Source organism: Orcinus orca, chromosome 1, assembly GCF_937001465.1.
Source record: "Orcinus orca chromosome 1, mOrcOrc1.1, whole genome shotgun sequence".
NCBI classification, from domain to species: Eukaryota; Metazoa; Chordata; class Mammalia; order Artiodactyla; family Delphinidae; genus Orcinus; species Orcinus orca.
Genome location: NC_064559.1, coordinates 125,580,915 through 125,594,783, shown reverse-complemented (window position 1 = coordinate 125,594,783; position 13,869 = coordinate 125,580,915). Strand labels below are relative to the sequence as shown.

The 13,869-nt window shown below is 38.2% G+C and overlaps 1 protein-coding gene across 2 annotated transcripts in view; it reads right to left on the bottom strand.

The window, feature by feature from the left end:
* The window catches only part of PLPPR5 (phospholipid phosphatase related 5), a 127,954-nt gene that overhangs the window by 18,197 nt on the left and 95,888 nt on the right, over window positions 1–13,869 (bottom strand). Inside the window, exons 4-5 of one of the 2 annotated variants that reach the window (XM_004263066.4) lie at window positions 11,767–11,943; window positions 2,310–2,444 (exon numbers count right to left, since the gene is read on the bottom strand). In XM_004263066.4, the coding sequence (XP_004263114.1) occupies window positions 2,310–2,444; window positions 11,767–11,943 (312 nt within the window). The remainder of the gene's footprint in view (window positions 1–2,309; window positions 2,445–11,766; window positions 11,944–13,869) is intronic. The other variant, XM_049714806.1, reaches the window with a different exon arrangement.

Below are 13,869 nucleotides of genomic sequence, written 5' to 3'. Positions count from 1 at the left end.
TATTATTCACTTATATATTTTATCACATAGGCATGTGTCTTGGATTACTATGTTGTATAATTTTTCTTTGCTGTTTATCAGTGATATGGACATTTGCAAACTGCTTAACTACTTGGAAGTTCAGTTTTCTTAACTGTATAATGAGGAAATTTATTATAAGAGGGCATCAACTAAACCACTGTAGAAAAAAGATGAAAACAATCCAATGACTCAAAGAGAAAAGAAATTTATTTGTTTTTCAGAACCATCTAGGGTATGTATGTGGACTGCTCCATGAGCTCATCCAGAACCTACGCTGTCAAGGAGAGGAGGTCGTCTTTAAAACTTAAAGACTATTCCAGTCATTTACCTTTTCCATTTGGCGAGAAGGAGTACAGAATGTCCAGGACAAGAGTTTTCAAAGAGATGACCCAGATGTTGTTGCACCTACCCTTCTGCTCACATTGTATTGGTCTAAACTTGGTTGCATGGTCACACCTAACTGCAAGGGAAGCTGGGAAAAAGACTACAGCTGGGCAGCTGTGAGTGTAGCTAAAATTGGAGTGGGAAATTTCAGTAACTAAAAGGAAGAAGGGGAGAAGGAATACTGGTCAACTATTAGCAGTCTTTGCCACTAATAATACTCAGCTTTAAAAATTGTTGTAAAGAACAAAATTCTACTTGTAGAGCACAGAAGTGTTTTTGTGGAAGCAATCAGCATAGTATTTGACACATTCTGAATGATCACTAAATGCCCATTGCTATTTTATTACCATCATCATCATCATCATCATCATCATCATCATCATCTAGTGTCTCTATCCTCATCTAAATGCTTGAATTGCTTCCACAGTATCATGGATAAGTGATTATTTAGCTATTCTTGAATCCCTATAGTAAAAAGAAATTTCATTGCTTTTAAGGTGGGAATTCCACTTTCAGAAAGTTGTTACTACTTACCAGACATTATTTATCTTTCTACACTTTCATTTCTTTCATCCTAATTGTGATCTCTGAGGCCCCACAGAACAAATCGCAACCCTCTGCCATACAGCAGTACTTCAGATATTTATGGGAAGATATTGCTTCTTTCTTGAGTTTTCTCTTCCTATAAACTAACCATTTTTGTTCCTTCCAGTCTCTTATAATCCATGATTTTGAGTCCACTCACCATCTTAGACACATCTATTTGCTCACTTAACAAATATTTATTGTCAACTTTTCTATTTTATCAATATTCACCTTTAAACCATGTTGCCAAGGGCAGTACACAGTACACCAAGTTGGTCTGAGCAAAGCAAACCGTTGAACCCCTCATTCAGGATATCATTTTCCCTAAGTGGGACTTAAAACCATATTAACTTCTGGAAGACATATCATGCTGTTGACCCAAGTTGAATGGTAGACTTCTATACTCTCTGAGCCTTTTTCATTTGTGCACTTAACCTAGACATACCCTACCCTACAGGAACTTTTTTAAAAAGTCCAAATACAAAACACTTCCTTTATTTCTAGTTAATTGTTAGTTGTATCTTTGTTGTACTCTTCCAAGAATTTTTATTCTTTCATCCAATGTATTAATTATCCCTCACAGACTCAGACCATCTAAACCGCCAATTAGCATGTAACTGAACTCTTCATTTAAGATATTGATCAAAATCTGGACGTGGACAGGGCTGAGGAGAAGCCATTAGTAACCCTCTGAGCAGTCATTTAAAGTCTCAAGAAAAGTTATTGTTATCTACCTGCTTCTCTGTTCATTGCTATGCCCAATGAGGCCTTGACCTGCCATTCAAAGTGCTACCTAGTCAGGCTCCCTTCAGCCCAAGCTGACCCCCAGTTCCCCCCCCTGAGCAGGAGAGCATGACTGGTGATTCCCTGCTGCCAGAACTTTATACACTGAGGTTCAACAAATATTTACCGAGTCCTGATTATGTGCCAGTTGTTACACTAAGCAGTTTCTCATATAAGTGAGACATGGAAGAAATGGAATATATGCTATGAAAAACTGCTTATATTCTCAAGTAAAACTATCTTATTATTTTGCCCATGTGTGGGACCACTGTATAACATTCCTATCTTGAAGCTATGGCAACTTACAGAACGCATCCCATGTACAGACTCAGCATTTAGCGTGAGGGATTTGAAGAAATATTTTCCACGTGATACGCATTTTTCTAAGATGCTGTATTCAGTGACTAAATTCTTGCTAAACACCACATTAGACTCTGAGCTTATTTTAGTAAATCAAAAATGACTGTGTAGGAACTCTCAAGAGTAATTATTCATTTGCTCTAACAATCACATTTAGAATTTAAATTATGAATCACCTGTACAGATGTTACCTTTTCCAAAGGACTTTCTACTCGAGGAATGCTGATCATTGGCATCTGTGCCAGATTATCTGTGTGTATATGCTCATTTTCTGGTTGTCTTCCTTTGAAATTATTTACCACACACACGACCTAAAATTTTGGGAAAAAATACAGTTAAAGCAAAGCCATGCTCCTTATAACTATGACCCTTGTGGATAGCCTGATAAATCTAATCACAGTAATAAAGTATTGGAATTACTTAAATATTACATGTCTATACCTTTACATCCAGATTTATTCTGTGTAAATTTTAATGGTTAATCCAGTGTAAGCATGTTCAAGAACATTCATCAATTAATATGTAGCTCAGTTAATAATGACAATTTTATTATTCCAAACTTTTCATTAAATTAGCTTATAGTCAATGCTCAAATCAATCCAAAAATAAGATCATAACCCTATAAAAATTCATAGCAAGCTAACCTTTCCTTATTGTGGCTAAAAATTCATAGCAAGCTAACCTTTCTTTTGTGGCTAATAAATGCTAATTATTTCCTATTGCTTTAAGATCATTACATTCATAATAAACCTTCTACAGCTGGCACTTTCTAATTTAGTAGCATCCTTTAATTAACCTAAGTTATTGTCTGTTATTGTATCCCACATATTTGGCATTTCGACAATAGCTTACTACTGCTACCACTGAAATAGAAGAACTTCTACATAAAGGAAACTGGCCCTTGTTTCAATTATCCCACTTATATCCCATAAGTGACAGAATTTGAATTAAACCAGAAGTTCTCATATTCTAGTGTGCATAAAATAAAGTTCTGGCACTTTTAAAAATGCACATTCCGAAGCCCTCTCCTAAAAATTCTGATTTCACAGATGAAGGATAAGGCCTAGGAGTTGCCACTTTTAAATGGCATTCCTGGTCTTCCCTGGTGGCGCAGTGGTTGAGAGTCTGCCTGCCGATGCAGGGGACACGGGTTCGTTCCCCGGTCCGGGAGGATCCCACATACCGCGGAGCCGCTGGGCCCCTGAGCCATGGCCGCTGAGCCTGCGCGTCCGGAGCCTGTGCTCCGCAACGGGACAGGCCAAAACAGTGAGAGGCCCGCGTACAGCAAAAAAAAAAAAAAAAAAAAAAAAAATGTAGGTGAGTCAAACTTTAAGAAATAGTGATTTATTCCTGTCTTACCCCTAGGTTCTTCATGACATTTTTTTTTCTTAAATTCCATATATATGTGTTAGCAAAGGGTATTTGTCTTTCTCTTTCTGACTAAGACAGGAATAAAGACACAGACCTACTAGAGAATGGACTTGAGGATATGGGGAGGGGGAAAGGTAAGCTGTGACAAAGTGAGAGAGAGGCATGGACATATATACACTACCAAACGTAAGGTAGCTAGCTAGTGGGAAGCGGCCGCATAGCACAGGGAGATCAGCTCGTGCTTTGTGACCGCTTGGAGGAGTGGGATAGGGAGGGTGGGAGGGAGGGAGACGCAAGAGGGAAGAGATATGGGAACATATGTATATGTATAACTGATTCACTTTGTTATAAAGCAGAAACTAACACACCATTGTAAAGCAATTATACTCCAATAAAGATGTAAAAAAAAAAGTAATAGTGATTTAAACAATTCAGGAAAATTATTTGCTATTATTTGCTTATATTGAACTAATGGGTAAGCTATTCTTGAGTCTTCTTTTTCTGGGTTTTATATTCTATTATCAAACCAAAATATAGAACTTACTTGCAATTTATAACCTAACATTCATTTAAAAAAATAAATGCTTAATATACAAGTATAAATTTACACTGTATATATTTTCACAAATCCTCCATTGGAAAGCCTCTCCTTTAGTAGGGCTCATTACTGAATATTTTCAAAGGCCAATTAGATCTTGGTTACTCTCCAGTTTTTAAATAAAATTTTCAAATCTACAAAATAACACATACTCTGAGACTTTATCTCAGAAAAAAAATTTCCTTGCAAATTGCTATATACTTATTATCCTTCCACTTCCTTGAATAATTACAGTTCAGAAGCATAGATCAAAGCCTGATTATTTGATACCTCAGCTTCATCACTGCCATCAAGATGTTTAAAGTAAGGGATGGCAAAGGCTTAGAGATGGGTACTTGATAATCCTTCTATCAAATGTTGACCCTGCAAAGGACTAATAGATAGTGTTGTGCCTGTAATGGGCAGATAGTATATATTTTTGATTTTGCAGGCATACAATCTCTGCAGCAAGTACTCAGCTCTGCCATTTTGGCGTGAAAGCAGCCAGAGGCAATTCATATAGGAATAGGCATATCAGTGTCCCAATACAACTTATCACACGGCTATATTTAAAATGGATAACCAACAAGGACCTACTGTATAGAACAGGGAACTCTGCTCAATAATCTGTAACAACCTAATTGGGAAAAGAATTTGAAAAAGAATAGATACATGCATATGTATAACTGAATCACTTTGCTGTACACCTGAAACTGTCACAACATTGTTAATCAACTATACTCCAATATAAAATAAAAAGTTTAAAAAAAAATAAGCAGCAGGCCAGATTTTGCCTATGGGCTGTAGTTTGCCAACTGATTACTGCCAAGAGCACAAAGAATATAATCAAGAATTTTAGCCAACAACAACATAACAAACAGCAGTTTCATACCCATTTCATGACATATATACACACACATGCACATTTCCCTTTTCATTAATATTATAAATTAATGGAAAATCGGCAGATGAAAAACATTGCTACAAATTCTTCTGAATTAAAATTTGCTAAAATAACTATGTACATAGACAAAAGGAAGTCACTAGATGAAGAAACATTCATCTAGAGTTAATATGGGCTACTGAAATTAGTTTAATTCCTTTTAACGTTATTTAGGTTTGGAAAACTCTTTGAAAGGTATTATCAGTTATCTCTTTACCTTAATTGAGGGTCAGGACAACACCCCATTGAAGCAGCTAAGAATTCACATGTGAAATATTTAAATGCCTAACACAGAGTAGATATTCATTAAAGCATCTATTAACATAATGATTACTCTTCATTACTGTTATTATTTAAATCATAAGGAAGGAAATTACCAAATCTTCCCTAGAATCATATTCAAATATTTAGTAAGTCTTGTAACGTTCACAAGCACGAAACTGATATCCTATTAGAAAAATACTCCAAGAAAAGCAATTGACCTGTTTTTTTGATCCTGAGTCTGTAAGTTCTTGAACAGTCCTCTAGGTCTCAGTCTTCTCAATTTGAAAGTGAAGAGTTTGTAATAGATTAGCAAGTTAGCTCCATTTCTTTGTTTGGCAAAGGTATGAAAAATTCAACAAATGTTCAAAATAAAACCCAAGATGCGCCCATCTCCTGGCCCTACTCCCAAACTTGGATCTTTTTCTGGACTCTCTCAGGGAAAGGCAATACCCCTCACATTCCCGTTCCCCTAATGCAGTTGCACGAGGCTGAAAACTTGGACACCTCTTATACTCAACCAGTCACTCAATTTGCTCAATTTTCCTTCCTAAAGATTTTGATTTCTTATATCTGCTTTGTTCTATCTCCGACACCGACTCCATCGACTAAGCAATCACCACCGCTTGCCTGAATTCCTGCATGGCTTTCTAAAGTCTCCCTAAATCCAATCTTGCCTCCCTCTGATCCCTTCCTACAAAGAAGTGAGAATGGTCTTTCCAAAATGCAAATTGTATCATGTCAACCTTCTTAAAACCACTTTGTGGCTTGGCTTCTCATTTCTCTTCAAGTGTAAACTCTGGCCCACCTTTCAACCTTCCTTCTTGGTTATCTAAACACCTTCTGCTCCCTTTCACTGCCTTTTGCTCGGAATACTCATCTCCACTGTCTTTGGGCACCATATCTTACTCATCTGTGGTATCACCATCTCCCCTCCACTTCCTTACTAGTCTTCCTTGACCCCAGGCTGTTTTTGTTTGTTTGTTTGCAGGCAAGGACCTGTGATTCTTTTCATCCAAGCACCTATCTCTATATGAAATTATACATCTGTTAGCATAGTGTTTTGGTTGATGTGATTCTCTTTCAAGGTTGTCAGCTCCATGGTAGCAGACATGTTTTTTTTTCTGATCACTATTGTATTCTCAGTGCCACCGTGAATGAACAGATTAATGAATGAGCATGTATGTATCCAGCCTAAAAATTCTCAAATTTTCTAACGTTCCTGTACAATTTAAAGTGATTTTCTTTTGAAACATTCTATTTTTACATGAGTGGTTTCCATGAGTGTAATTCTACCCTCTCTTCCAAAAAATGACACTCCTAAGTCACCGTTACACATAGATTTTTGTTTCCTTTATCCGGTAGTGATAATAAATTAATCTGATCCATCTGTGATCATTTTCTCTCTTGCTTGTGGCAAATAAAACATCTCTGTTTTATGGGGCTATGTGCACGGGCTTTGGGGTCAAACAGGCCTGGGGCTTAATCCCGGGCTCTTTCATTTACTAACTTTGTGAGTCCAGGCAAGTTACTTAATATAACGAGACTTGTTTCTCTTATCTGAAAACTGAGGACAATAATAATTACATCTCAACATGCTGTTATGAGGATTAATTGAGTTAATATAGTAAAGAGTATTCAAATAGTTCCTATTTTTATTATTATGATATCACATATGTCAACCCGACAAGCTTTTGCTTTGGCTCAGTAAACTTGAACTTTTCTGCTGGACAGTAATATGCATCTTTGTTGTAAGTGCTTTGAGGCACACATTTTTATAAAACAATATTAGTCAATCTACACCTATTGTTCAACTAGTATTTGCTTTGTATTTTCCTAAGCTTGGGGATTGTGTTCTCTAACTTTGAAGAAAAGGCACGTGAGATAAGAATAATAAATTTACTACTGAAGGTAATTACTCGTTAGACTGTAACAGGACTGACTTCAAGTGCAGTGGAAATTCAGGAAAAATGGGAGAACGATGTAATCAGGGACACTTCCTGGGGAAGCTGGGATTTGTCTAAGAAAAATCTCAAGTGCATAAAGGATTTGAATACAGTCATCAAAGGTGAAGACCATGATACCTAGAGCCTTCTCTGTACCACACACTCGACTGCCTTTATTATATATGTGATTTCCCTTAACCCTCAAAAGAGCTCTGGAAAGTAAATAAAACAGTTCATTCATTCATTCATCAAATATTTCCTGAGAACCTCCTATGTACCAGACCCAATACTGAGAATACACAGTGATGAAAACAAATAAACACCTTCTCTGTGAGTGGCTTACATTCCAGTGGGTTTGATAGCAAAAAACAAAACCAAAAATATTATATGTGGTATATTAAAAGTTGAATTACACAGTGGAGAAAAGTGAATAGGAAATGAGAAAAGGAGTCCTTGGGGAGGGGTAATCACTTTAAATACAGTTCAGGGGAGGCCTCACTATTTTAGGGATGATGAGGGGCTAAGTGACTTGTATGATGTCACACATCCAGCAAAAGTGGCAAAAAGAAAAAGTGGCAACAGAAGGATTCAACCTAGGTTTGTCTGACTCCCACTCCTGTTTTGCTCTCTAAACTATACAGAGGAGTGGGTGTTCCAGCTGAGGCAACGCACAGGCCAGACAGAGCCTGTCTGTGTAAGACAGGAAGAAAACTGACTGGATTCCAAGTGCAGGAGTTCCACTGCAACGAGGGAAACATAAACTTGGTGGGGAAGAGTGAAGCCAGACTATGGAGGATCCCAGAAGTTCAATGGAAGTGTCTGATTTAATGCAGCAGGAAAGAGGGTTTTGTTTGTTTGTTTTGCTTTGTTATTGGCAATGAATTATGGTATCATGTGTATGAAGCAGAATGTGAGGTATGTGGAGGAGAGTCTGAAGTGAGCAGGCAGCTAGGAACCCGTTGATATAATAGAGGTAAGAAGTTTTGATCTCTAAAATCGAGAGGCTATGGTCAGAACAGTGCAGAAATACGACATGGGAGAAAGACTCTGGTGGAAATGAACTGGAACTAGATCAGTCACTGGGTGTGGGGGTGAAGGAGGAGAGTGGGTCAAAGGCAAACGCTAGACACCAGGTGTGGGTGATGGGGGATGTGAATGCCTTCAACCGACACACAGAGTCTTGGAGTAGGTTACTGTTAATTTTATTTTGGAATCATTTTAGTGATCTGCACACACTGAAGGATCACTGGAAACACCCCAGCATATTGTAAACCAGAGCTGCAGTCACTGCTTGAAATAAATATTCTACTTAGTTGCCCAAGTGAGAAATCCGAGAATCATCATAGATTGCTGCCTGCTTCATCCTCGTCATCTCCAATGTTCCATCAAGCTCCAAAACATTCCACCTCCCAAATACCTCCCGATAGCCTCCCCTCTCTCTGTGCCCTCAGAGGCCCGATTTGTGCCATCTTATTTCCCTGGTTCTGCCTAACTTGTCTCCTCTATCTTCACCTGGAGCTTTATTTTCCAGAAAACATATTTTCCCCAAAGCACAAATCTTATCAGAAAGTAAAAGGACTGACAGGAAACAAACTCTCACTTACAGAAATTATTTCAGTCATCCATGTGGCCATGCCCTGAATATACACACCATTTTGTTTAACCTTTATAAATCCTTATAATAATCCCTTAAGGAGGCTGTTTATAGCCTCCTTTAAAGAGGAAGAAACTGAGGGTTGCTTAACGGCACAAACTGAGTAGATAAAGAAGCTGGGATTCAGATTCAATCAGGCTGTTTTTCTGTTTCAACTCACTTGGACCCTGACAGAGGCTCCCAAAACACCTACGTTTTTAAACAAAAGTCTACGTTATTGTCATAACATACAAGGCCTTTCAGGGTATTCCCCTGTGTGCTCTTCCACTCCCCTTTCTCGTCACTCGCGCTGGAGGTCTGGTACCATTTCCGGGGGCCATGTTCTCTCAGATGCACATGGCGCCTTGGGCCTAGACTATAGGAGAGGCTTCATACATACTTATTTTATGAAGCATTTCGTACTGCCTCTGTGCTCTGTGCTCTTTGCCCCTCATTCCTTATGCCCCAGGCTAGACCTACCTGCTTTACAAACCTTTCAAGTTTATAAATTATCTCCTCTTTCTGATTTGTCCCTAATCCCAACAGGGTAGATGTCTTGAGTATATGTACCTCTACCATTACATTTACCCTCTATAGAACTCTTTGTGTCCACCTTGTCCCACCTGACTGCGATCTACTTGAGTACCTGGATTGTATCTTTTTCGTGTATTTATTCCCAGCACCAAGCACAGTGCCTGGACTAGAATAGGGTCTCAGTAAATGTTTGTTTCATGAAGGAAGAGAGGGAGGGAACGTTTACGGGAATAACCTGACTATTCCTCCCTGACCCCGGAAACAAATTCCCACAGCAGACAGGTCATGCTTATCTGAGCCTCCTTGCAGCCCCAGTTCTTGACACCTTGCCTGGCACCTGTAGGCACTCACATTCATAAACAGTTGGGAATGAACGTATAAAAGCTTGTTTAGCCATTACGTGGTTAAAGCATTTTCACATGACCTTTTTATAAGGTCATTTCCCTGGGTGCATGGGAATGTCTGAAGGGGCCTGTGGAATGTTCTAAATATGTGCAGTAGGAGGGTCTTGAACCCAAGGGGTATCCAGAGCCCAACTCATCATTCACCACATGGTTCTCAGACAAGGAAGCGACAGGGAAGACATGAGGGCTCTAGATTTCACAACGCAGGGTGTCACGACATTCACTGGCAGTAAAGGGAAGATCGTAAGAGCCACAGGAGGATAAGACGAAGCCTGATGAGATGCTAGCAAAGATGTTCTGGACTCGCAGAGCTGAAACGCAGTTACATCTGACAGCAGTGTTTTAAAACTTTGACTTTTGGTATGCTCTTTGCCCTGCCTATGATTATTTTCTTAGGATTTATGTAAGATGCTTTTTGTTTTGTTCTGTTTTATAAAAAGTTAACCTGTTTCAATTGTGATAAGTGACAGCAAGGGAAAGGTTTTGGCCCAAGCGTGGGTGGGCCCCAGTTTTCCTGAGGCTACAGGATATCTCTGGGAAACAGAGTGGGGTGAGCCTAAGTCTCTCAGGACTTTGGACATCAGAGGGAGTGACATCAGCAAGAAAAGCAGCACAGGGTCTAGAGAGGGATCAGGGGATAGTCACCACTTTACCGCAGGAAGTTCTAGAAGAAATAACCTCCTAAAATGCCCGACACATAGATAGTGCCCAAAGCTTTGGTAGAAGAAAGGTTCATATAAGTTTTTGCTTACTGCTTATGAACTAGTGAAAATAAACTGAAGAAGGAAAGTTACTCTGGAGAAACAATTTAAATATAATTAAAATAAAGTGTTTCTTATAATGTGTCAATGCAAAAATATGGGTTTTTTTGTTTTTTTTTAAAAATTATTTATTTATTTTAGCTGTGTTGGGTCTTCGTTTCTGTGCGAGGGCTTTCTCTAGTTGTGGCAAGCGGGGGCCACTCTTCATCGCGGTGCGCGGGCCTCTCACTATTGCGGCCTCTCCTATTGCGGAGCACAGGCTCCAGACGTGCAGGCTCAGTCGTTGTGGCTCACGGGCCTAGTTGCTCCGCGGCATGTGGGATCCTCCCAGACCAGGGCTCGAACCCGTGTCTCCTGCATTAGCAGGCAGATTCTCAACCACTGCGCCACCAGGGAAGCCCCAAAAATATGTTTTGATTTATACAGTCGTCTACACATTTTTTCCATCTGGGTAAAACATCCATACTTATAATGGATTGATTAATTCTACAGCCAGACTGAAGTATATTTTCCAACAACTAAAACCTATAGACATATTCCAAGGGGATTTTATCATAAGAGTAGAGATGACTTCATCAGAAGTCACTACGTATGCTCTTCACTCCTTGGCAAAATCTGATTTGCGCGACGTCGTCTTGGAAACTATCCCTGGGTTTTTAGTCACTGCAGGGAACCGGTTCATCTCACAAGTGAGGTTCACCTGTTATCAGGTGCTGAGACTTGGCGGCTCACTAAGAGTACTGCGCAGAGGCACCAGGGCACTTTGGGATGGTCTACATACTCCAGGATGCAAAGTGCCATGAGGAAACTTTTAAAATATTCAAACAACCCAGTTTTAAAAACCATCTGGGGAGGCATGAGTGTTTTTAGCCCCGTTCCATTTTACATGAAAACATTTTGTTCACCTTTAAATGTAGAATATATTGGGTTGGCCAAAAAGTTCGTTCAGGTTTCCCGTAAGATGTTACGAAAAGCCCGAACGAACATTTTGGTCAACCCAATGTGTTTTCTTCACCCCCAAACCTGACTTTGGGCAGAATAAACGAGGGAGCAGGAAGAAACGAATGACTTAAAACATAAATATTTCTATTTGCTATACCACCTTTTGACAACTAAACCCAGTGATTCACACCTGTATTTTCTAATAGGTGGTTATACACGTTGATTAAGAAACAAATTATATTTAAAGAAATTTGTACTTACCAGAAATACTGCTATAGATATTCCAACCAGAAAGCCTGCTATCACATCGGACCAATGATTTCGATATTCTGCTACTCTGTTGAGCCCAGTAAGAAAGGCCAAACACATTAAGCCCAGGCATAGAACGGGCTTAGCAAGTCTTGTTCCTTTGGCTTTGATTGTGTTGGTAATGTACATCTGAAATAGTAAATGAAAAACATGACTTTCCATGAACGTATTTCCTTGATATACACCTCATATATGTGTCTGTACATATATATATTTATTGACACAGATATGCCTATATAGTTCAAATAATTAACTGAAGTTTACGAATTTTTTTGAAAGAAGTTTCTTAAAAGTAGTTTAAAAGTAGTGATTAGTTCATTTTACTTACCTTATATTGACTAATGGCCAATTCTTATGTACTAGTAATTATCTAAGATACTGAGTGCAGACATTCCAAGTGACTTTTTTTTAACTTTTAATGTACTTATTCCTGTTTCATCTGAATTTACATTTTAGATCAATACTATTAGAAGGGGAAAACTGATGAATGAATGTTTTTAATGCTTACATTTTTGTATACCATATGGAGAGGATGCATACTTTATAAAAATTAGAAGTTGTGAGTATAGTTATAAAAAACAAAATGGAGTGGATTTCCACTAAACAGATACTACTTTGAAAAAAGAATTTAAAGTTCAATACAGTGCCAAGGTTTGCTTTTATGCTGTTACCTGAAATTGTGAAATTACTTTGTTTTAACCAAATTTTATCAACCAGCATTAGGACAACAACAAAAAATTAACGATGATGGGGGAAATGTGTCAGCTAAAGCCAAAACAAAACAATTAGTAAACACCTACATTTTTGGCATCTTCACATATGCTAATGAAGAACAATTAAGTGTCAGCTGATTGCACAGAATGAAATGCCTTCAAGTTGTGAGCCACCATGCTCAAAAAACCCAGTCTTTCCCCCAATCTGATTTATTCTATAGCTCAATTGCTCATAACTTAAACCATGTGTTCCTATATAAGTGAATCTGTTGACTGTGAAGGAAATGTGTCAGTTATTATTTCAAGTCACTAGTAAAGTAACTATTAAAGAGATGGCTTTGACAGTGCAATCAGTTTTTATGATATTAATGTCAGAATCTGATACTGATAATATAATCAGAAAAATACTTAGAAATGTATGTAACCACTTGCCTATTGTCCTCAGTTGAATAAAAAATACATTTGCCTAAGAGATTAAACCAAAATCAGCACTTATGCTTTTAGTTCATGGCAGCCATTTTAGAATGCTATGAAATTCAGTAATTATCTTTTCTCTCTCTTTTTTTTTTTTCTGGGCAAGTTTGCAGCCCTGTTAGCTGCCAGTACACACTGTATGAATATTTAAACAGTTCATTTGATACAAGGCTTCTACCTAGCCAAGTTCTAGCTCTTTGCAATCTATCCCTGGTCCCGATACTCTAGGGGAAAAAAAAGCTGGATTATCTCCATTTTGGGCCTATGACCTTCAGAGCTATGTCTGTGTATTCTAAGCCTGTGCTTGAAAGAGCTAAATAATCTCAGTTAAGAAGAATAAGTATACATGAGAGGGAAATAGGAGATGAGAAAGAGAAAATGGTGCTTTTGCCATTCTAAGAGAATATATTAAAGAGTCTTGCCCACATGAGTAACAAGGCAAGAATATCACACCACTTCAGGTGTCCAGTGACGTACCTAATAGAGTAATTCCTTATTTGACTCGTGCATATAAACAGGGAGTGAAATTTGAGCTGCTTGTGGGATTTTCTGTAACACAGCTATGCGGCTGATTACTAACTTCTTACCTTTGCATTTCTTCACATCTGTCAGAACGCTAAAGACATCCTATCCTTATTAAAACAAAATGAACGTGAAATGATAACTGAATAGTATTAATACCACTAATACTTATTATAGCTATGATTTAATGAGCGATGGCTGTTCAAGGCAATGTTCTAAGCATTTTACTTTACTTATTAAATCCTCAAAATAACCATATTAGTAAGAAATCATCATTATCTTCATTTTATAGATGAAAAAATTGACTCAAGACAAAGCTTACTATGAAGAATATACAACTTAACTA